This window comes from Onychomys torridus, chromosome 4, assembly GCF_903995425.1.
Source record: "Onychomys torridus chromosome 4, mOncTor1.1, whole genome shotgun sequence".
In the NCBI taxonomy this organism is placed as follows: Eukaryota; Metazoa; Chordata; class Mammalia; order Rodentia; family Cricetidae; genus Onychomys; species Onychomys torridus.
Genome location: NC_050446.1, coordinates 67916721 through 67940090, shown reverse-complemented (window position 1 = coordinate 67940090; position 23370 = coordinate 67916721). Strand labels below are relative to the sequence as shown.

At 44.3% G+C, this 23370-nt stretch overlaps 1 protein-coding gene across 6 annotated transcripts in view; it reads left to right on the top strand.

Moving 5' to 3' along the window:
* Positions 1–23370, top strand: part of Ambra1 (autophagy and beclin 1 regulator 1) — a 164662-nt gene that overhangs the window by 134484 nt on the left and 6808 nt on the right. For all 6 annotated transcript variants that reach the window (XM_036183800.1, XM_036183802.1, XM_036183801.1 and 3 more), the window contains 3 exons: positions 11449–11588; positions 21225–21317; positions 22283–22476. In XM_036183800.1, the coding sequence (XP_036039693.1) occupies positions 11449–11588; positions 21225–21317; positions 22283–22476 (427 nt within the window). The remainder of the gene's footprint in view (positions 1–11448; positions 11589–21224; positions 21318–22282; positions 22477–23370) is intronic.

Below are 23370 nucleotides of genomic sequence, written 5' to 3'. Positions count from 1 at the left end.
GCATTGCCACCCAGTCTAGCCAGGTATCAGAGCTGACCACTGTTCATCGAGGTAGGAGGGCATGATGGAGTAGAGCAGTTACATCAGGGCCCACATCCAGTCTTTTGGGTGCCTGTGCTTCACCTCCGTCTTTTTCCAGTTGTTGCTGCTCTCCGGGCTTCTCTCTTAACTGGCTGTACCTCTTTAAGCCTTTACTCCCTCGTGTTGTCATTTTCAGTTCTGTCCTTGTTTCTAGGCACTAGAGTCCTTTCAGTGTCCCCTTCCTGCTTTCTGAGACTCCTATAATTCTGACAATTGGCAGAGCAGGAAGAATGGGCCCAGGCTCCTGACCCCCCCTTCTCTGTCCACCAGACAGAACCCCTATGCTGGAGTTGCTGCTCTCTGTGACTCCGCCTTTGCTGTTTGATCCCCTTTCACTAGAGCCAGTGAGGGCTTTTTGTTCATTTCTGTTTTGTTTTAAGTTAGGCTTTTAGAGATTGCTGAACTGAAGTTTTGCTGAATTCCCAAAACACTAAACTGCCTGTGTTCCTTCTCAGCTTTCATTTTCTAATTGGAACAAGGCACAATATTGTAACAGAAAACTGCAATTAATTTTCTAAAATAGTGGCAACTTGCATATTATAATAACTTTGGTTGTAACCAAGTGAAAGCATAATAACAAAATTACTAATGAAGCCAGAAATAGTCATATACCAAACTGTTCTTCCAGTTTGTATCATGTAAGCCCTATGTTACTTAGGGAAAGAGTAAAAAGTCAGGGCTGGGGCAGGGGGCTCAAGGAAAGAGATCTGCTAGGCATTCTCAACTATAAGGATTAGTGTCTTCCAAATGGGAGTTCACATGTCATGCTGTTTTCCCCAAGGTATGGACCATCCTTCCCCAACAGATGGAGATTTTAGGCAAACAAATGGTCTAGAGCTGGAGCTCAGTGTTACAGTGCTTTTTTAGCTTGTGCAAAGCCAGATTCCATCCCTGGCACCACAAGGAGAAAGAACTGGGAAACGATCCTCAGCACAGTAGAGGCTCTAGGAACTTGGCGCTAAGTGGTGCTGGTTCACACACCATCTCCTTGACCATCATTTGACTTGGTTCAGGGGTGTATCAGTCCATTTATTGACATGTTTTTCTTTATGTAGTAAAGCTGTATTTAAAAGTTAAATGTTGCCCAGACACAAATTAGCAATGTGGAAGATGTATTACAATGCTTGTTTATATTTTTATGAAATCTAGGGCCTTCCATTAGACAAGCACCCTACCACTGAGCTATATCCCCAGGCCTAGAAATTTGTGTGTGTGTGTGTGTGTGTTTTTTTTTTTTTCATTTGTTTGTGATGCTAGCTAGAGATTGGACACAGAACTCAGAGCCTGCGCATGCAAAGTAAACAATCTGCCTCTGAGCTACACTCCATTCCTTCTTGGTTTTATGAGTTCTACTATTTAGTGAACTCTCATCTGGTGTACTTCTGTGGTTCTCCTATTATCCATCTTTCAGATATTTTCCGACAGTTGAGAAATTGATGGGTATTCCATATCCTAAACTTTCTAGGTCATGCTAGCCATCATCCTAGAGATAGTGCCTTAGAAAGCTTAAGGACTAGAACCAAGCCAGGAATGGTACACACCTGAACCCAGCACTTGAAGTAGGAGTAGTAGAAAGAAGTTGGAGGCTCTGAGATAGTGCAGCGGGTAAAGACACCTGCCACTGAGCCTGACCCTGATGCTGAATCCAGTCCTGGGACCCACACAATAAAAGGAGAGGTGCCCTCAAGGTGCCCTCAGAGCTCCTCAAGTATACTATGTTATATTCTCTCTCTCTCTCTCTAACAAATGTAAAAACATTAATGAGGATTAACAATTGGAAAGGCATAGTATGCAGAGTATTCATCTTTCTGTAACTACCATTGTAGCTTAGATTCTGGATCGGGGTGGGTGCCTGATGCCATCAGTCCTGCTTAGATATGAGCTCCTCTGAAGCATCCTACTTTTATTTTTATGTGTCTAATCTTCATTGAGATGTTCCCCTCCCCTGCCTTGTGGTATAATCCTATTCATCTCTGTACTTCTGGATTTTAAAACTTCGGTTTTCAAAAGTGATCCAGAATTCTGGCTTGGTGAAGAGTGCTCAGAAGGTCCAGGGGTCTGAGCTGCTTCTTTATCTTGGGGAAGCAGGTCTGGCCTTTGGAGGGGGGAATTCTGAAATTACACTTTGTTTTTGTGTCTTAGAGGGTACCATTTCTTCAAGGGGAGATTAGGACAGAAGCAAGATGGCTTTGTTGTCAGAAATGATGTACTCCTTCCCAGGATTCTGTCCTCATTAATCTCCGTGGGGCTGCCCGTCAGTTGAGTAAAAGCTGCTCCCGCAGCAGTTATCTTCAAGTTGACTTCTGCGACGTAGCACAGAGCATTGATCCTCAGAAGTTCCTTTCTTCAGAACACTGTAGAAAAGGGGAGGGCAGGTTAAAAGTCAGAGGTGTCTGGGATGTGATTTGTCACGGGAAGGAAGGGGGAACAAAATACAAAATTAAAAATAACATTAGAATTGCCATCAAAGCTATTTGTTCAGGAGAATTTTTCCATGACATAATCATACAGCTCTGATGAGCCCTCTCCCCCGAACCCTTGCCCCACCCCAACCTCATTTATTTGGTTTTTCAAGACAGGATTTCTCTGTGTAGCCCTGGCTGTCCTGGAACTTGCTCTGTAGACCAGGCTGGCCTCAAATTCAGAGATCTGCCTGGTTCTGCCTCCTGAGTGCTGGGATTAAAGTCGCACTCCACTGCCACCACAGCCACCAGCATCACCACCGTCCCACCCTCTGGTGTCTCTTAGGAGAATGGAGCCTGTACTCCATTCTAGTCTTTTCACAAAAGGGAACTGTGGCTGTGCCTCTTAGGTATTAAACGGAAACTCCTGGGACCCAGAACGCACTGAAATAAGAGTTTATTTAGACTGGGGATACCGCTCAGTAGAAGAGTACTTATCTAGCATGTGAGGAGCCCTGGGTTCAGTCGCCATTGGTGAAAGGGGAGGCCGGGTGTTCCCACCACCACCTACAGTGAAGTTAGATAGCAGTTCTAAAATGTTCCTAAAACCAAGATCTAAGAGTGTTGTGTTTTGTTTTGTTTTGTTGTTGTTTTTCGAGACAGGGTTTCTCTGTATAGCTTTGTGCCTTTCCTGGATCTTGCTCTGTAGCCCAGGCTGGCCTCGAACTCACAAAGATCCGCCTGGCTCTGCCTCCCAAGTGCTGGGATTAAAGGCGTGCGCCACCACGGCCCGCCTCTAAGAGTGTTTTATAACAGAAAAATAAGGGAAAGAAAATGTGAGTTCATATTGGATCTACATTTATAAATAAGAGGGGCAAAATTATGCTGTGAAACTAGAGAGTGGCTGTTGTATCTGGATTGGAGGGAGCAGTGGCCAGGGATGTTTTTTGTTGTTGTTTTTGGTTTTTCAAGACAGGGTTTCTCTGCGTAGCTTTGCGCCTTTTTCCTCTTTTGTTGTTGTTGTTGTTTGTTTGTTTGTTTTGGAGGGTTTTGTTTTTATATAAATAGGATAGATAATATTGGTGTTCACCATGTGTAAGAACTGAGTCAAGGTTTCAATATACGTCCAGGAATGTGAGAGAGGGTCTTTTAATATGTCTAACTTTCCTCCTCTCTCCACTCTTTGAATTAAATTTAGGACATCTCAGATTTTTTCTGTAGAGTCCAGGTGGTTTGCTAGATTTAGGAATATAGCAATGAACAGAGACCTCTGTAATTCTCAGTTTAGCGCTTTGCTACTGCTGCTGTTTTGTTCGTTTAGTGGCAGGGGTTGTGGTTGAGACCATCTTGCTGTGTAGCCTGGGCTGGCCTTGAACTCATGATCCTCCGTTTCAGCTTCCTAAGTTCTGGGATTTCAGGTGTGTCCCACCATGCCAGACCAAGCCTTGCTTCTTGACTGGTCTTGTCACTTCCATCTCCAAAATCTTTATTGTATATAGCACCCAGGAGACATGAGTTGTTGGCTTGCTTCATGAATGTGAGTTACCTTGAATTCTGTATGTTAAGTGCTTCCCTGGCCCTACATGCACATATAGTCTGTTTACCACCATCAGTGTACACAGTTAATCACATTGTACAAAGGCATTAATAAGGATCTTCCTTTAGAAAACAGGGAGTTTCTTGTTCATTTTCATGATTCTGCTATTCTTGCCTTGACTAAATAAAAAGAAGAAAATTAACTAACTTGGTATTCTGATCATTGTTTGTAAATAAATACTTCATTAGTCATTGTCTTTTTTCAAGACAGTTTCTCTATAGTTCATTAGATCATGAATTTATGATCTTTCTGCCTCAGTTCCCAAAGTGCTAGGATTACAAGCATGTATCACCATACCAGGCTTTAAATAACTACTTTTAAAAAGATAGATTTAGAGGCTGGAGAGATGACTCAGTGGTTAAGAGTACATACTGTTGTTGCAGAATACCATTGTTAAGATCCAAGCACCATATTGGATGGCTCACAAGCATCTGGAGCTCTATAGAGTTCAAGGGGATCTGATGTATTCCTCTAGCCTTTTGAAGCGCATAGACACACACACACACACACACACACACACACACACACACACACACGAACACAAGTAAGTAATAAGATAAATTTTAGTGGGGGGGGGGGTTGGCTAGAGAGATGGCTCAGCAGTTAAGAGCACTTGCTGCTCTTTAGGAGGACCTGAGTTCAGTTCCCAACACCCATGTCAAATGGCTCTCACAACTACCTATAAATTCAGCTCCAAGAGATCCAACAACCTCTTCTGGCTTCTGAGGGCATCTGAACACACATGGCATAGTCTCACTCTCTCTCTCTCACTCACACACACACACACACACACACACACACACACACACACAATGTTTAAAATAAAATTTTAATCTACACCAGGAGTGTTGGGGTGTAGCTGAGTGACAGAGTGTTTGCCTAGTATTCACAAGACCCTGGGTTTTCTCTTTAGCACACAAACATAAATAAGCAGGACTTGGAGCTAGCAAATGGGATTCTTAGAGAGGATATTGGTCATGTAATCTTAGAGAGGATATTGGTCATGTAATCTAAGTGATAGAACACTCACCTATAATCTGTGGAGTTCTACATTAGATCCTAGGGCCACAAAAAGAAAACTAAAGCTAAGCGTGATGATACTACCTAGATCCAATATCTCAGAGGTTGAAGCAGGGGGTTGTAAATTTCAGGCCAGGTTAGGCTGCATAGCAAGGTTAAACCTGTCTCAAAAAATAAAATAATGATAGTGTGCCTCCCCCTGCCTGCCCTGGAATATGTGTTTCTTGGCCTTCGATAAAGTGTGCTCATCTATTTTCAGTGGAGCGGTCATCTGTTTCTTGCCATCTACTTTCCCATCTTCTAGAGATTTGGTTCTCTTTTAATCATCTTCTCATGAAAACTTAAAGCCTCCCATGCTTTCTAATAGGTTCCATTCTTAGAGCCCTTCCTCTGGGCACCGTGGTGTGCCTGTCGCCTCTACCCAGGACCTTTATATCCTCCATGTCTCCTTTCTCGAACCAGCTTCAGTTATCTTAAGGCAAAGCAAACCCACCAGCTGCATTAGACCTCCAGCCATCACTACAAGATTCTAGCTTCACAGATGATGTACAGAAAAGAACCATGCAATGTTTTCTGCTAGCTTCTTAACCTGGCTGACTCTGAGCAGTGCAGTTTGTGTCTGGGCCTAATGATCTGGGTTTTATTGACATGCAGTAGAAAAGAAGGGATCTTGTTAAAGACTGTAGCATGTTTTTCCTGTGTTATGTTGTGTTTGGGGACAGGCATTTACAGAGCCTAACTTTTCTAGAACTCCTTGTATAGTATAAGCAAGCCTCAAACTTGAAATCTTCTTGTCTCTACCTCTATAATGCTAGGATTATAGTACACACCACCATACCCAGCTTCCTCTGAATTTTAAAAGTTTTCCTTTGACCTTTCATTATTTTCTAATACTCTCCTTAAATAAGAAATAAAGCCCTCTGCCAAACAGTGGTGGTACATGCCTTTAACCCCAGTACTGGGAAAGGCAGAGGCAGAAGCAGTTGGATCTCTGAGTTTGAAGCCACCCTGGTCTACATAGCCAGTTCCAGGACAGGACAGCCAGGCCTACACAGAGAATCCCTGTCTTGAAAAACAGAGAGGGGGATGGGGGAAGGAGGGGGAGGAAGAGAGACAGAGAGAGACAGAGACAGACACAGACCAAGTCCTTTTAGTTTTGATCTGAAGACTTTCTTTTTTGTTCCTACTGTAGTTTGAGGAATGGATAAGCAGGTGATACAGGGGTTGTGTTGGACCCTAGAAGTGGAGGCATCATAATCTTCCTCTACTCCCTTAGAACTGTAAAGATTTGGTGACTTGGCCCATTCCCTATTGATGTGCTGAGACTATATGGATGCTAAAATCTGTTCTTTCTAGCATATTGATTCTCATTTCCTTTATAGATGATAGACAAAATGAGAATGCTGTACTTCAGGAGGGGAGATGTGCTGTTAGCACCTGTCATGTTCAAAGCATTAGCTACAGCTAAAGCAGGTGAAACCAGGACTTTTCAGACATGAATCAGTGGCTCAGTTTTGTATTCAGCCTTGCATAGGGTCCCCAGGTCCTCATAATTCTCTTCTGGTGTCCTAGAATTAGGTAGTGTAGCTCATGGGAAGTCCTTTTTGTCATGGAGGTTGGCAAACTACTGGCTTAATCTTTCACACATGCTGGGGAATTTTAGGACATTTGAATGGTGTTAAGGAAACCTTTTTTTGAACTGTATCTGTGGAACCTTAGCTGAGGCAAGCTGTCCCCTGCCTACACTGAATCAGATGCCCTATCAGTGCAGATGAACTTGATTCACAGAGCCTGTCCCCATTGCAGTCTTGGAAGAGCCTCACAGCCAACCTGGTCTCTGGTGGAGACAGACTAATGGCAGAAACCACACATGGTTCAGGAGTAGCTGGAGTTACCGAACCTTCTGTGTAGTTTTGCTGCCTGTCCTGGATCACACTCTGTAGTCCAGGCTGGCCTCAAACTCACAGAGATCCGCCTGCCTCTGCCTCCCAAGTGCTGGGATTAAAGGCATGCGCCACCACCGCCCAGCTAGCATTTTTCTGCTTACAAGGCCTCTTATCCCTTTTGCTCTCTTCCCTAGGATTACAAGTTATTGTGCTTTTAGGGAAATTTTGTTGGGAAGCCCCTACAGAGCTGCACAAGCCTGATCCCAAGGCTTCCTCCCTGAACTCAACTTTCCCGTCATTCCTCCTCTAAGCAGATTAAATGATCTTAGCCACAATTGTGTGATCCCAACTAAGCTCTCCTTTAGAGTGTGTGCCCATTGTATTTACCATGGAGCCCTTTAGATTAGAAAGGACAACATTGATTATCCTGGGGGGGTTGGTTTGTTTTTAAGATTTTGCTGCAGGTGGCCCACGCCTTTAATCCCAGCACTTGGAGGCAGAGGCAGGTGGATCTACGAAGTGAGTTCCAGGACAGCTAGGGTTGTTACACAGAGAAACCCTGTCTCAAAAACAACAACAACAACAACAGCAAAAAGATTTTGCTTTATTTTTAATTATGCATAAGCATGTATGCCTGTGTGAGTACATATGCTTGTGGGGCCAAAGATGTCAGATCCCCTGGAGATGGTGTTACAAGAAGTTGTAAGCCACCAAGCTATACATGCTAAGAACTGAACTTGGGTCCTCCTCAAGAACAGCAGGCACTCTAAGCACCAACCAGTGTCCTTAGCCCCTCATGTCTTTATTTAAAGGAAAAGACTTGGTTAGGAACAGAAAAAAAAGAGTAGTACTACCACCTGTATGAGCCTTCAACCAGGTGTGCCAAGTGTTTATCATGAGCTCTGAATGTGGTCAAGGCTCCTGCCAAATATATATGTATGAGGAGATTAATCCACAGGCCAGGCAGCCATATTCTGGATGATTAGAACTGAAGTTCATAAACTCCTCTGGGCGTTTTCCTCCCTCCTTTTCCTTTTTGAGATAGAGTCTTATGTAGCCCAGGCTAGTCTCAGATTTGGAGAAGTCCTCCTGATTCTCTCTCTTAAGCACTAGGATTACAAAGTGTAACCACTGTACCTGATGTCATCGGGCTGGATTTCAGTTAGAAAAATGTGTGAGCCCTGGCTAATTCTTTGAGTCAAACAGGAAGGCTTTTTTTTGTTGTTTTGTTTTTCGAGACAGGGTTTCTCTGTGTAGCTTTGCGCCTTTCCTGGAACTCACTCTGGAAACCAGACTGCCCTCAAACTCACAAAGATCCACCTGCCTCTGGGAATCCAAGTGCTGGGATTAAAGGCGTGTGCCACCAACACCCAGCTAGGCTTTTTTTTTTTTAATAAACAAATATGTATATTTATTTACTTAATGTGTATAGGTATTTTGACTGCATATGTGTCTGTGCACCACATGCATGCCTTATGCCCAAGGAGACCAAAAGGAGACCAGAAGAGGATGTTGGATCCCTGGGACTGGAGTACCGATAGTTGTGAGCCATCATGTGGATGCTGGGAATTGAACCCTGACTCTCTAGGAGAGCAGCCAATGCTCTTAACCACTGGGCCAACTTAACAGCCCAACATAGGAGATTTTTGTCATTGTTGTTTTGGTTTGGCTTGGGGTTTTTTGTTTGTTTTATGTTTTTTAATTTTGCCTGTGTGTGTAGGTGCACTTTAAACCATGGCATGTGTGAAGGTCAGACAACAGCTCTCAAGAGTCACTTGTCTCCTGACACCTTGTGGGATATGGGGGTCATCAGGTCATCATGCCTCTTGCAAGTTCCTCTGCAGATTGAGCCATCTCTGTGGCCCTTAATTTGTTTGTTTCATTTTTGAGCTCGACTCTCAAAATGGCCTTGAACTTCTGATCCTCCTGCCTCAACTTCTAAGTGCTAGGATCTCAGATGTGTTCCATCATGCTAGGTCAAGAGTTTCTTAATCCAACAAACACAGGACTTAAGCCAAAGCCAACCTGAGGAACATAGCAAAGCCATTCTAGAACAGTACCAGTAGCTATTAGACACATTTCTCAGTGCCACACCTGACAAGTTACTGATAGTAGTATTCTCTGTATGGTAATATATGGAATGCACATGCATTGTAGAGACTGTCTTGGTAAGAGCCTTTCCAGTAGGTACCCAAGACACAGGTATCCATATTCTCAAATCCAAGACTGCTTGCTTTGAGCAGATTGTAGAAGAGACACTTAGTTTGATTTTTACTTCTTTGGAATAGGACATTGAGGTAGGGTCATACCATATAGCCTAGGTTGACCTCACTCAAAACTGAGGTCCTCTTGCCCAGTCTCAAGGGCTAGGATTACAAGGCTGCACCACTACGCCCGCCCCAATTTTTAACTTCATTACTGTTTTTCTTGTAGTCTCTTTAAAATTTTGTTATTTTAAGTGTTCATACAAAATATTTTAAGCATATTATTTTCTCTCCCCCTTTTTAGTCTTTTATTAGAATAATCAGAAAATAATTATCAGTGGGGTATGGTAATACATACTTTAGTCCCAGAACTCTGGAGGCAGAGGCAGGCAGATCTCTGAGTTTGAGTCCAGCCTAGTCTACAGAGTGAGATCCAGGATAGTCAGGACTACACAGAGAAACCCTGTCTCAGACCAAAAAAAAAAAAAAGAAAGGAAAGGAAAAGGAAAAGGAAAAAGGAAAGAAAGGGAAGGGAAGAAAGAAAGAAAGGGAAAAAGAAAGAAAAATTATCAAATTAGATGTGGCTGAGGTGGAAGGATTATTTTGAATCTAAAAATTCAAGGACAGCTTGGGCAAGACCCTGTCTCCAAAATAATAATAGTAATAATTATTAATTATCAAACCACCTTAAATTCAGTCTACATGTATTGCTTTCTAAACCATACTCTCCACTACCCTGCCTTGGTCATTCCTAGAAGCAAATAGGTAATTCATCCCTGCTTTACAGTTTAAATTTCAGGGAGGCTAGAACAAAAGCAGAAAGGAGTGAGGAGGAATGAGAGTCTCAACTCCTGCCCTTTCATGGAGTCTTGTTAAAAATCCTAAATGCGGGGTTGGGATTTAGCTCAGTGGTAGAGCGCTTGCCTAGCAAGCACAAGGCCCTGGGTTCGATCCTCAGCTCCACATACCAAAAAAAAAAAAAAAAAAGACCCTAAATGCAGGTTCCTCGAAACAGAATCAGCAGCTACAATTTATAAGCTTATGCCATGCCAGGCAATTTTTATAACCCTATTTCTTCAATTTTCCTAGTTATTTGAATGCAAGAGGGGGGGGTCAGTTCCATGTCCCCATTCCCCTGCCATTTGTATGTAGTACTTGGCATGAAACATGATGCATCTTAGCTCTCTTCACTTTCTTTTTTTTGGAGATAAGAGTGTCACACAGCCCAGGCTGGTTTTTAACTTTCTGTCTCCTTCTCCTAAGTGCTGGGATTTCAGGTTGCATCACCAGACCAAGTTTATGTGGTGCTGGAGATCAAACTCAGGGTTTCATGCATGCTTAGGCAAGCACTGTGCCAATTGGGCTGTATCCTCAGACTTATTGTGGGCAATTTTAAAGCTGAGATCTAAACAAGTTGTTATGTAGTCATATCAGGGTTCAAAGTTAAGTTCAAGTAAATGTCTTTCATTTCTCTCTTCCCTGCCCCAGTCTCTGACCAAAGGTGCTTTTGAAATGACTCTCAGGTCAATGTCAGAGACCTTGTCACTGGATTTCTCTTGGGCCCAAACTGTAGATGAAGGCAGGTCACCCTCAGGACAACGTAGCTTTGGGGGAGGTAAAAACAGAAATCACTGAAAGGGGAATTTCTGCTTTGAGACAAGAGATGGATCTAATGGTGGTTTATATAAGCCAGAGGCAGTCATGGGTCTGCAAGTCGAAGATTCCCCTCTGCCCTGCTCCCCACATCTGAATATGCCTTTTGGATTTCCTTAACAATAGCAGTTTTAACAGTGCTTTTAATTAGCTGAATTAAGAATGTTCTCTGATGTTATCACCCCCTCCCGCCCCCCTATCACCTCCAATTCCCCATTGCTGTGAGAGCTCTGGGGTTTCCATAGTAACAATACTACCAGCCCAGGTTGTCTTCACTGGTTATATGCTGGTCAGAGGAAAGGTGTGGCCCATTCGTTTCCAATGTGGTGGGCTGTAGGTGAGGCCTTTGTGGTCCTGGTGTCAGAGCAATGAGGTGAGGAGTGCTGAGAGGCAAAGAATGTAAATGTGCTTCTAGAAGAGACCTAGCTCTCTGGAAGGTAAGAGGGCTCCCACTCCTCCTTCCCCAGGGTCTCTGATGAGTGGAAAGTCAACCCATTCCCAGCCTAAAGTCTCAACTCCTGTGGTTAGTTTGATCCTCCTTGGATTTTGTTGTTTTTGGTAACAAGTTGTTTCTCTTCCCATTCTCTTCTCTGTCTCCCACCCAGAGAGTTTTCAACGTCCTTTACCCCATGCCTGCTGACCAGCGGAGACATGTCAGCATCAACTCTGCCCGCTGGCTACCTGAGCCAGGGCTTGGTTTGGCCTATGGCACCAACAAAGGAGACCTGGTGATCTGCCGACCAGAGTGAGTTCCTCAAGGGGTGGGTATGGACACTATCTGAACAGAGGCCTAGGCAAAGCAGTGCTCCTTTGCAAGGACAATCCACATCCTCTTAGAAAGGTTTTAAAGGTAGTACATGAAGGACATGAGCAAAAGGTTGAAGTTCAAAACTAGCCTCGACTACATAATGAAACCCTGTCTTAAAAAGGGGGAGGGGGACCTTCTGTATTTTCATATTGTTCCTACACGACAACTTCCCAGGCTGCTTAAAGGACCTTCTCTCAAGCTAGAATGAGCTCTTCGTTCCAAATGCTGTCTAAAGACTGCTTTAGTAGCTGGGTATAGTGTGGTACTACTATAATCCCAGCTACTTTGGAGGATGGAACAAGATCATGAGTTCAAGTCCAGCATAGGTTACATAGAGAGCTCCAATTTCAAAGTAACAGGGCTGAGAATGTAGATCAGTGGTAGAGGCTAGCATATGGTCAATCTCTGGCACTGCCAAAACAAACAAACAAACAAAAAACCAGACACTTCAGATATTGTGCTTTCTTGAATCTGGACAGTTTGTGTTTTCCTTTGTTGCCTCTTATTATCTGGTTTCCTAGCCATTTTAAAGTACCCTCAGGCAAAAAAGTGGATATCAAAGATTCTTTTTTAAAACCTGTTTTGGAAAAATTCAACAAGTGGTCTCATGTTTATGTAAACGCAACAGATACTAACTTAAGAAATAAAATTGGAAACAGTCTTGTTAAAACCCCAGTTTGGGGACCTGGAGAGATGATTAAGTAGCCAAGAGTACTGTTCTCTTGTAGAGACCCGGGTTAGGTTCCCAGTACTCGAATGGTGGTTTACCACCATTTGTAACTGTAGTTCCTGGGGATCTGATGTCTTCTTCTGATCTCCATGGGTACCAGGATGGTTGTGGTGCATATGCATCCATGCAGACAGACATACACATAAAAGAATTTATTTCACTATTTTATATATAATTATGAAATAGTATGTTATTATTTATATCTACAATATATTATTATATGCTATAATATATACTAAAATAAACATACACATAAAATAAATAAACCCATTGGTCAGGCTACTGATCTCTAACAGCCTGTTTCTGTGTCCTGCCTCTGTTCCTTTTCACTTGAAGCTCTAGCTCATAATAATGAAAGCAGATTGAGAAGCTCAATTTAAAGTCACAGTGATTATTATCTGGACTTGAAGTAAGAGAAAGAAGGGGAGCAAGAGCACTTCTGTCCTAATGACACCCTTTCCCTTCCCCTGGCTTTTTGGAGGATAGAGGTCTCTCCAGGTACTTACTCAAGACCCTGGAGTCAGCCTGATTTATTATCAGTTTCTAGACTCAGCCAGGTGGAGAGTGTGAAGCCCTGCTCACTGCAGATCAGGCTGATTGCTGCGTGGGACACTGTGGGGAGCCAGCTGACTAAATGCCACTTCTGCCTCCAGGCTGCCCTAATTCTGTTCTTCACTTGGTGCAGTTTCTAGAGTGTTGTACAGACCAGACTACATGTGACTGGTCTTGCAAAGTCTTTGGTCTTTAGCCTTTGGATATACCCACATCATCTTTATTTCTATTTATTTTATTTTTTGGAGATAAGATCTTATGTATCGCAGGCTAGCCTCAGAATTTCTATATCGCCAGGGAGATCTTGAACTTCTGATCTTTTGATCTTCTTGCCTCCACCTTCAAGGTGCTGGGATTATTACACCCATGTGTCATTACAACCAGTTTATTCTAGACCAGGGACTTAATCCAGCACTTTGTATGTTAATTTTCTGGGCAAGCATTCTTCATCAGATCTATATTGCCACCTTCCCCATCCCTTTGTTTGTGCTTTGGTGGGGCCTTGGTGGTTTTTTCTGAGTATGTATTTGGATCTGTTCTTGGGGTCTGAAAGGTGACTGGGGATTGACCCTGTCAGCTCTCAGCTAAGTTAGGACAGTGGCACGTGGGAGAGAAAGCCTGGTTCATTCCATCTTGAATATTTGGACACCCTCCCAAAGAGAGGCTGCCGTTTAAGTTTGACCCAACAAAGCTGGTCTTGGAGCAGAGAGAGGGCCTTGTTCTGGCAGTTACTTGCTCCTAAGTTTCTGTGTCCAGGACACCTCTCTCACTACTTCCTTGTGTCTTTCCAGAAGAGCATAGCCTGCCTCTTTGATGACTGCCACTTTTAGCCCAGATGTTGGACCTGTCACTTTTTGCCCTTTCTTTGTGCTGTCCCTAGTCTGGTATCTGTGTGGGTTCTTAAACACGTCTTTGCCCCAAACCACATGAAGCTGGTTATCTTATTTTGTCTCTTTAGGAATTCCTAAGAAAAATCTAGTAGACATCTTTTCCAAAATTGGTATAGGATTCTGGACCATATTTTTATTCATACCAATACTATAGTTATAGGCCTTTCTTTTCCTGTCTTTCAGAGACCTTATTCTTCCACGGTCTTGTTCTATCTATGGCTTCCACCACTCACCTTTGTCCATAGCAAAGTACTCAAGCCCTCTCCTTTACAAAGTGATCCACCCTCCCAGAGGCACTCTCTAGCCCAGTTTGTTGTCATCCTCCCAGATGCCACGTCTCAAACCCTAGCCCACGTAGTTGGTGTGAGTCACAGACTCCTCAGCCAGACATGAAGGTGGCTTTGGCCTCTATTTCTCTCTTCTCCCCATATGTTGTCTTCAGCATCCCAGAGTCTCCTTGAGCCTAAGCCATCTTGGGCTCTAGGAAACTTACCCACCAGTAGCTTTCAAGCCTCTTCCCTAAATAAAATGGGTACTAAGCCATGGGAAGTCCCATTTTAGGCCAAATGGAGGTAACTTAGCCTACCAGTTTTGGTTCTGCCATTTATTCTGATTTCTTGGGATCCCATAGCCTTAAGACAGGAAATTTAGCGTCTGTTATAAATTTGGAATGCAAGAGACTTTGACTTAAGTTCTTCAAAGTTTCCCCAAGGTCTCACTCTGTAGCAAAGGCTGACCTTAACACACATTGTAGCCTGGGCTCTTACACTCCCTGTCACAGGCTCTTCCCACTGTGCCAAGCTTAAAGCTCAGCTACCTTTATAGCTGTTACTTTCACTTCAAGTAAGGTAAGAAAATTATTTATTATCTAAGGCATCCCACAAATCATTGTTAGAATTGGGTCTCTGAATTTTCCAATCCAGATCTTTTTCCTATAACTGATATTTAGCTCTTTTCCCATCAAAAAATCCCTCTAAAGCTGGGTATGGTGGTACATGACTATGATCTCAGGAGGCTGAGGCAAGAATGTCTTGAGTTTGAAGCTGCCTTGGGTTAGGTAGCAAGACTCTGTCTCAAAAAAAAAAAAAAAAAAAAAAATGAAAAATAAAACAAGGCCTTTGAGATGGCTCAAACAATAAAGGGCCTGCCTCTGACAATAAAGGGCCTGCCTCTGAGTTTAATCCCCAGGACTCACACAGTAGAAGGAGACAGTCAACTCCTGAAGTCCTCCTTTTGACTGCAGATGAACGTCACACACACATACACAGAATAACTGTTTTTTTTTTTTAAGTTTGTTTGTTTGTCTGTTTTAATTTTGAAGAAAGTAACATTTTCTCCTGCATAAAAATATATCACAGGACCATACTCATGCTTTTGTGGCTCCCTAGGTGCTATTTAGGTGAACCAAATGACTGGTCCATTGGAAAATGGGATGGTAAGCCTGAGTGTTGACATGGATAACAGGCCTCTGCCTAGACTAAAAACAATAAAGAAGTAGGAGCCCAATGTGCCTGTCTGCTTCATAGGCAGCTGCTTCAGGCTTCTGCCTGTCCCTGAGGGATATAGTTCCCTGGCACACCCATTCCCGAGGCCACAGAATCCAGCCTACCAGCTGGGCTAAGATTGCAGCCCTCCCCCAAAACAGGTGGTGGTCTGCCTTTGTCCAGGAGCAGGCAGCTGGGTTGCATCTTGTGCTCTCAATGCTGGTCCTGATTCTCTTCCATTGTGTCAGCCTCAGCATTCTTGCCAAGCACAAAGACTGGGAACAAACTCCTTGGGTTTCTCTTGGTGGTTGTAAATCCCCACTTGACAAATAGACAAAGACTTTAAAGAATATCCCATCACCCTGGGAAAGAATTCTTAGGACAAGTGAAAAGACTGTCCCTTAAGGGCCTGTACCAAGCTATCAGACAGTGGCCAATAGCCCAGTAATCCCTTTCCCCCTTCCTAGTAATGAGGTGTACCTCACTACTTCCAGGCTGCTGCTGCTGCTGTGCCTCTGGCTGATTGCCAGCTCAGCCACCCCCACTGCTCCTCACAGTGGGTGTGAAGGACCAGTGCTTCATGGGTTTTCCCTGTGAATGGGGGTGCAGGGAGGCGTTACTAGACCACTGCTTTCAGAGTCAGCTCAGAAGACAGAAGAGAGATTGGTAGAAGAAAAGTAGCCTGAGCGTGAAGTACCTGGAACCTTGGCCAAGGGTGGCACTCCTTACAAAGCTCCAGTTCTGTCCCTCAGAGGGAGCTACCAGTGTAAATGGTAATTATAATCAAGCATTAACCAAGCAGGGGAAAGAAACACTTTGCAATGAAAAGGGAAGCCAGAACTGCCACAGAGACTCTGTCCTTCAGGAGAGCCAGGTGCCAGCTCTCTCCCTCACTGTAGAGATGGTGCAGATAAATGCCAGTCTTCCTGGAAACTATCCTCAGAGACAGCCCTGAGACCAACAGATGAAGAGTGTTCTCAGTTAGGAAGCTCAGAGCCACAGATTGTGTGGACAGAACATTGGGACTACTGAGAAAGCAAGACTGGCTCTTGCCTCTATCAAGGAGCCCAGGAGGGTTCCAGCAGTGAGACTGATTGAGCCACACCTAAAAAGACAGCTTAGAGAGGCTGCTGAAGAGTCAGGTGCTGGGTAGAAGCCCATTTGAAACACGGCCCCTTGTTCACCTTCCCAGTCTTTATCCCTTTGTGTGTTTGTATAGCTCCCAGGAAGAACCTAGAGAAAACAGTGACTCATTCATCTAAACTAAGTCCCAAGAAAGAAAGAGCTGGCTGCAAATCATTCTTTTAACTTAAAGGCAGAATCAGTGACATTTAGTCACCAGAGAGGGTATCTTCAACTCTGATCCTTTAGTACAGTACAGTACCCAGATTTGAAATCAAATCCAAGAATTGCCTTGCCTTTGTCAGTGTCACTGGCCACAGAAACAAAACACTATAGCAGGGCTCAGACTCAAGATCCTCTAGCCTTCCCTGTGCAGGCATGTGCCTGTAATCACATGCCCAGCTGTGATCCCTGTTCTCTTTGGCAGTTGACCTCTTCAGTAAGTAGCCCAGTCTCCAGCTCTTAAGGGCTAGTACATGCTGCCTGATTATTTTTGGGGGGTGTGGTCCTTGGCCTTTCGGTGTCATGCTGATGGTCCCAGAACAGGCTGGTTCTTCTGAAGGTTTCCTTCTAAGATAGGAAGAAGGTTTCTGGCTACACAGGACAGGGTTTGTGGTAGGTTAGGTGTGAGCAGTTTGTTGTTACTAACTAGCCCTGAGTAACAGGACTTACAGAGGCGGGGGTTGGCAGAGGTCCACATGGTATTGCAACCTGTCGATAAATCTTGACAAGTTTGTAAATCAAAGGCTTCTTGGCAGCTATCTTCACACAGACATGATGCAACCAGGATTTGCTCACCATAAAGTGCTGTTTGGAGAGGCTCTGCAGTTTGCCCTCCAGTAGCCTACAGAAATAACTGTTTGGAGGAAGGAAACTGTACTCTGTAAAGAAGGGTCTGATTAAGAGTCAAGCGACCACGAGATCTACAGGCAGATAGGAGAGCAGAGAAAGAGGAGGCTAGCATTCTCTCAGGTGACGCATCTACCCAGAATAACAGGCCCTGTACAGCTAGATGTGGAGCCTCCCACTGCAGTCCTCTCATCCAAGCCTGTGCTAACTCCTCAGGATTGGAAAAGAAGCCCCTTATATCTTCTCCCCAAACCCACCTTCTTCTGGCTATTCCCTGGGGATGTCCTGTTGTCAAAGGAAAGCTAGTTTACAAACTGATGTGCTAGAATATGTCATAATCTGCATAGGCTACCTTAGCAAAGCACATAGACCTGATGGCTTAAACAACAGATGTTGTTTCTTCCAGTTCTGGAGGCTGGAATGCCAAGATCAGGTACAATCAGGAGTTTCCTGAGAGGGCTGTCTTCCTTGTTTATAGATGCCTACCGTCCCACTGTGCCATGGCTATGTCTCTAAGAGAGAGTCCTCTCTCCCTCTTCTTGTAAGACCATAGTTCTAGTAGGTTAAGGCCCATCCTGATGGCCTCCCTTAACAATGTTTACCTCCTAAACATTGGTGTTATAGCTAAGAATATAAAGTTGGAAGAACAGAGCTCTTTAAGCCCAAACTGTTCAAGAACATGATTGCTTGACTTGTTCTGAAGCACCATGAAATGTTTTAGACATCACTTAGGCTATCTACTAGATCTAATTAGTGAATTTAAAACTGTTGTTTGGTTGGTTAGATGAATCAGTGGGTGAAGGTACCTGACTCCGTGCCTGACAACCTGAATTTGATCTTAGGACCCATATGGTGAAAGGAGAGGACCAAATCTCACACATTGTCCTTAGACCTGCACATGCCTGCTGTACTATGTGGAACACACACACTGTACTAAATAAGTATTTAGTAAATAGAAAATGTTTTGTTTTAGGAGGTGTTAGAGAGCTGGCTCAGGGGTTAAGAGCACTTGCTGTTCCTTTTTCCCCCTTTTTAATTGAAAAAATTTTTTATATATTCTGATCACACTTTTCCTCTCCCTCAACTCCTCCCAGATCCTCACCATGCCCTTTCTTTCTGTCTCTTAAAAAACAAAATAAGCCAGGCAGTGGTGGCACATGCCTTTAATCCTAGCGCTCAAGAGACAGAGGCAGGAGGATCTCTGTGAGTTTGAGGCCAGCTGGTCTACAGAGTGAGATCCAGGACAGGCTCCAAAACTACACAGAGAAACCCTGTCTCGAAAAAAAATGAAAAACAAAAAAACAAAAAACCAGGAGACATACACATACATAAACCACATAAATGGAAACCAAAATATATAAACAAAAAGCCAGTAAAAACAAGATTATGCCCAAACAAAGCAATATGAGACAAAAATCTGTAAAAATACCAGTGACTGTTTTGTATTGGCCAACTACTCCAGGGCATGGGGCCCTACCCTAAAGTGTGCAACTTGATTGGAGAAAATTAATTTTTCCTTTGCAAGCAGGTACCAATTGCAGATGGCTTCTTTTTTTGTTTGTTTGTTTTTTTGTTTTGTTTTGTTTTTTGGGGGGGTCTTTTTTTTTTTTTTTTGTTGTTGTTGTTGTTGTTGTTGTTGTTGTTGTTGTTTTTCGAGACAGGGTTTCCCTGTGTAGCTTTGCGCCTTTCCTGGAACTCACTTGGTAGCCCAGGCTGGCCTCGTAAACTCACAGAGATCCGCCTGCCTCTGCCTCCCGAGTGCTGGGATTAAAGGCGTGAGATAGGGTTTCTCTGTGTGGTTTTGGTACCTGTTCTGGATCTCACTCTGTAGACCAGGCTGGCCTCCAATTCACAGAGATCCTTCTGGCTCTGCCTCCCGAGTGTTGGGATTAAAAGCGTGTACCACCAGTGCCCAGCACAGATGGCTTCTTGATGTCTACTTTCCCCTCTTAGCACTGGGACCCCATCTGGCTTGAACCTGCCAGACCCTCTGCATGCTACTACAGTCTCTGTGAGTTTCTGTGTGCATTAGTCCTGTGAGGTCTGGAGAACAGTGTTTCCTTGGAGCCACTCACTACTTGTAGCTCTTATCCCCTTTGTGCCTCCCCTTCTGCATAGCTCTCTGAGACTGGAGGGGAGGGGTTTAATGAAGACATCCCATTTAGGACAGGGTGCTCCGAAGTCTCTCATTCTCTATACATTGTCCAGTTGTGGGTCTCTGTGTTAATTAACATCTTCCGCAAGAAGTTTCTCTGATGATGGTAGAGCAAAGCACTGATTATGAATGTAGCAGAATGTCATTAGGAGGTATTTATTGCTATGTTCCTTTAACAGAACAATAGTGTTGGTTTTCCTGTAGGCCCATGACCTATCCAGTCTCAGGTTTTTAGCTACCCTATAGTGTCAGGTATGGATTACATCTCATGGGGTGGACTAAATGCAATCAGAGAATGGTTGCACCAGTATGTCTTGATGGGTTCACTTGGCTGTTAACACATTGTGTACAATGTGTAACTCTAGTTCTAGAAGATCAAACACCCTTGTTTGGCTTCCACAGCACCAAGCATGCATGTGGTGCATATACATACATGCAAGCACTCACATGCATATAAAATAAAAATAAATAAATCTTTAAAAACAAACCCTCTTCCTTCCCATTTCCTGTTCCCATACTTCACAGCAGTCACCAACACCCTACTCTCAACCATAGTATCTACTGCAGGGCAATACTTTATCAGAGAAGGATCTTTGTTTTTTTGCTGTTTGTTTTGTGAGACAGAGTTTCACATAGCCTAGGCTAACCTTCAATTCTTGATCCTTCTGCCTTTACCTCCCAAGTTGCTATGTAGTACTATATGTATTTGCCATTCTGTCTAGATAGGGAGGGATCTTCAAAAGCAAGATAGTCTCGTGTTTGTGGTGCTAGAGATTTAACCTAGGGCCTTCTGCATGCTAGATAGACACTTTGTCGTTACTGGATCCCCAGCAGCAGTTCCGTTTAGGGATCTACATTGTTATCCAGGACTGTAGCTTGTGGTGGCAAGTCAGTGAAGAGAGATGAGGTGACCACTGCTTCCCTCCAGCAGGAGGAGAAGCTGCCTAATAAAGTTGGCAGCCCCGGGAGCTCAGCAGGTAGAACACTGTAGAAGGTCTTCCTGAACTAAGCTTGCCAAGGAGGCTGTAGGTCCAGAAAAGACCCATGGCACCTTGGCAGTAGGAAAGGACTCAGGCCTGGGTATTTGCTTTTAAAGAGTGAGTGGTCCCTTCTGGCAGCTGTCCATGGCACATGTCTCTCCAGTAAGTCTTGATCTAGCCTCTAGCCTCTTATTCACCATTGTGTGTCTGAAGAATACTTGAAACATGCTGCATATCTGGTATTGGTGTTTTTTTATTGCCTCTTGGCTCTAAGGATAAGCCTATTGAAGGCATTCAAGGTGTGAAGAGACACCTTGAGTATGACAACTCTTATAATGAAAAACATTTAATTGGGTGGCTTATAGTTTCAGAGGTTTTATTTAGTCCATTATCATCAGTGTACAGGCAGACTTGGTGCTGGAGAAGGAGCTGAGATTCCTACATCTTGACCGGCAGTCAACAGGAAGTGAACTGAAACACCAGACATGGCTTGAGCATATATAAGACCTCAAAACCCACCTCCATGGTGACACACTTCCTCCAACAAGGCCATACCTATTCCAACGAAGCCACACTTCCTAATAGTGCCACTCCCTGTGAGCTTGTGGGGGTCAATTATATTCAAACTACCACATGCTCCAATGTTGAGCACTCTAATGAGGGGGCATTTCTAGACCTAGTCTCCCTTCCCAGCAGAGGGGCAGGATGGACTACCCTGCCATAGCCCCCAGGACTTATCAAGAGTTCTTAACCACCTCTCTAACACCTCTTACCGATGGATCTATTCTCACCTTTCCCGATGGATCTTCAGGGCCTTAAACTCTGGCGTTGAGTACTACTGGGACCAGCTAAACGAGACGGTCTTCACTGTCCACTCCAGCAGCAGGAGCAGTGAGCGGCCTGGGTAAGTGAAAGTCAGAAGACTCCTGTGTTTGAGGATCTCTGGGTCTTTCCTCAACCAGAACAGCCTTTCACTGATCTGTTACTTGTCTTAGACTTGTACATACAGTCTAAAGAAGACAGGCTAAAGAGATTGCTGAGTGGTTAAGAGTGTATACTGTTCTTAAGGAAGACCTGAACTGGGTTCCCAACACCTATGTCAGGCAACTCATAACCACCTAAGCTCTAACCTAAGCTCATAACCACCTAAGCTTATAACCACCTCCAGCTCTAAGGGGTCTGATGCCTCTGGTCTCTGTGGCACTCACATCTGCACTCACATGTCCACACCCATACACAGATAGACACATCATATAATTGCAAAAGAAGACAAAGCTCTTGCTCTTGAACACATGCCTTTTCTCCTTCTGGCCATGGTGTCTGAGCACACTTGGAGTGAGAATAAAGAAAAATCCTGAGAAAAATGTTACCCCATGAACTCTTCTTATGTTGCCCATAGAGAATTGTGGAGTGGGGTTATCTTCAGATGACTAGGGCCACACAAATCAATGACTGTAGCTCAGGGGGTCTAATGAGACATGGAGCATTGTAAAAACAAAATAAATACTGGTTCAATGGGAAACCTAAGGCAGGTCCTATAGAGATCATAGGGCACAGCTGGAGCAGTAATTCCAGAAGAAGCTAAAAGTGAGTAAGTGGTCTCAGATCGGGGACTCAGCTTTGCTGCCTGTCCTAGATATCTCAAAAGTCCAAGTAAAGGAGGGCGCTAGCCTTGGGGCTGGGCTTTACTTGTGAGGAACTGTGTTCCCAACCTACAAGGCTCTTTTTCAAAGCTGCCGTGAGAAGGTACTTGTGTCATGGCTCTCCCTTTTTAGGCTGTGGGCCTGGAATTGGTATTGGTTTCCAAGACTTCTGTGAAGGACCTGTCCCAAGCCCTTCTTGACTTTAGTCTGTCTTTTTTTGCCTCAGAACCAGTAGAGCCACATGGCGGACCGACAGAGACATGGGCTTGATGAATGCAATCGGGCTGCAACCTCGGAACCCTACCACCTCTGTGACATCTCAGGGCACCCAGACTCTAGCCCTCCAGTTGCAGAATGCTGAAACACAGACTGAGAGGGAGGAAGAGGAACCAGGGACAGCATCCTCAGGTCCTGGTGAAGGTAGGAGCCTTGAACTACTAGCAGAGGACATCTGACTAGTAATTTGCCTTCTCAGGGCGAGTTAGACCTGTGCTTCTGGAGGACCAAAGAACACACATGGAAAGTAAGATTCTAAAGGAAGTGCCCCTTCTAGAGCTGAGCCAGGTACCTGGGCCTCTTGTTTATCTCCCTCAGCTAGCATGTCATATCAAGACTGCTGCAAGGCAGGTTCTTGGTGCTCCTCTTGTACAGTGTTTTGATGCTAGAGTGACTACAGCTGGGCATACCAGCAGTCCTTCCTCTCACCTACTTCAGGTATGACACTGCCTACCTCAGCCCTGGCTCTCTGCTGGCCTCACACTTTAAAGAACCAATTAGCACTTCCCAGTGGTAGGGCTCAAGTCACTTTGGAACCCATCAGCAGCTATGTTAAGCAGGCTGTTCTCACTCTCCTTACCTCCTACCTCCAGCCCCCATGCTGCTCTTAGCTCCAAACAAGGCAGCATTTAAACAGACTTTTTCTAGATCTGGTTGAGCCATTTGCTTGAAAGATCATGGAAGGGGAAGCCCTGATGTGCATCAGGCTGAGAGTAACAAATTTGCTTAGGCTGCCTCCAGGAAATGGCTTTCCTGACTGCAGCTCTCCATGGGGCACTTTCTCCTGCCATGAACTGAAATGTTCAGAGTTGAATCCCTTTTTGGGCTGCAGCCTAGCCCATCTCCCACATCTAAGGCCCAAGGCTCTTTGTGGAGTCAAAACCCCTTGCTGGGGACATGAGTAGCTGGCAGTGTTAGCTGAGGTGGCCAGCTGCAGCTTTGAGTCTCAGGGAAAAGACAACAGATGAAGTCTCATTCAGCCATGGCCAGGCCCATTTTTCAGGCGTTGGTGGATTCTAAGCCACCCTGGAGTCTGTG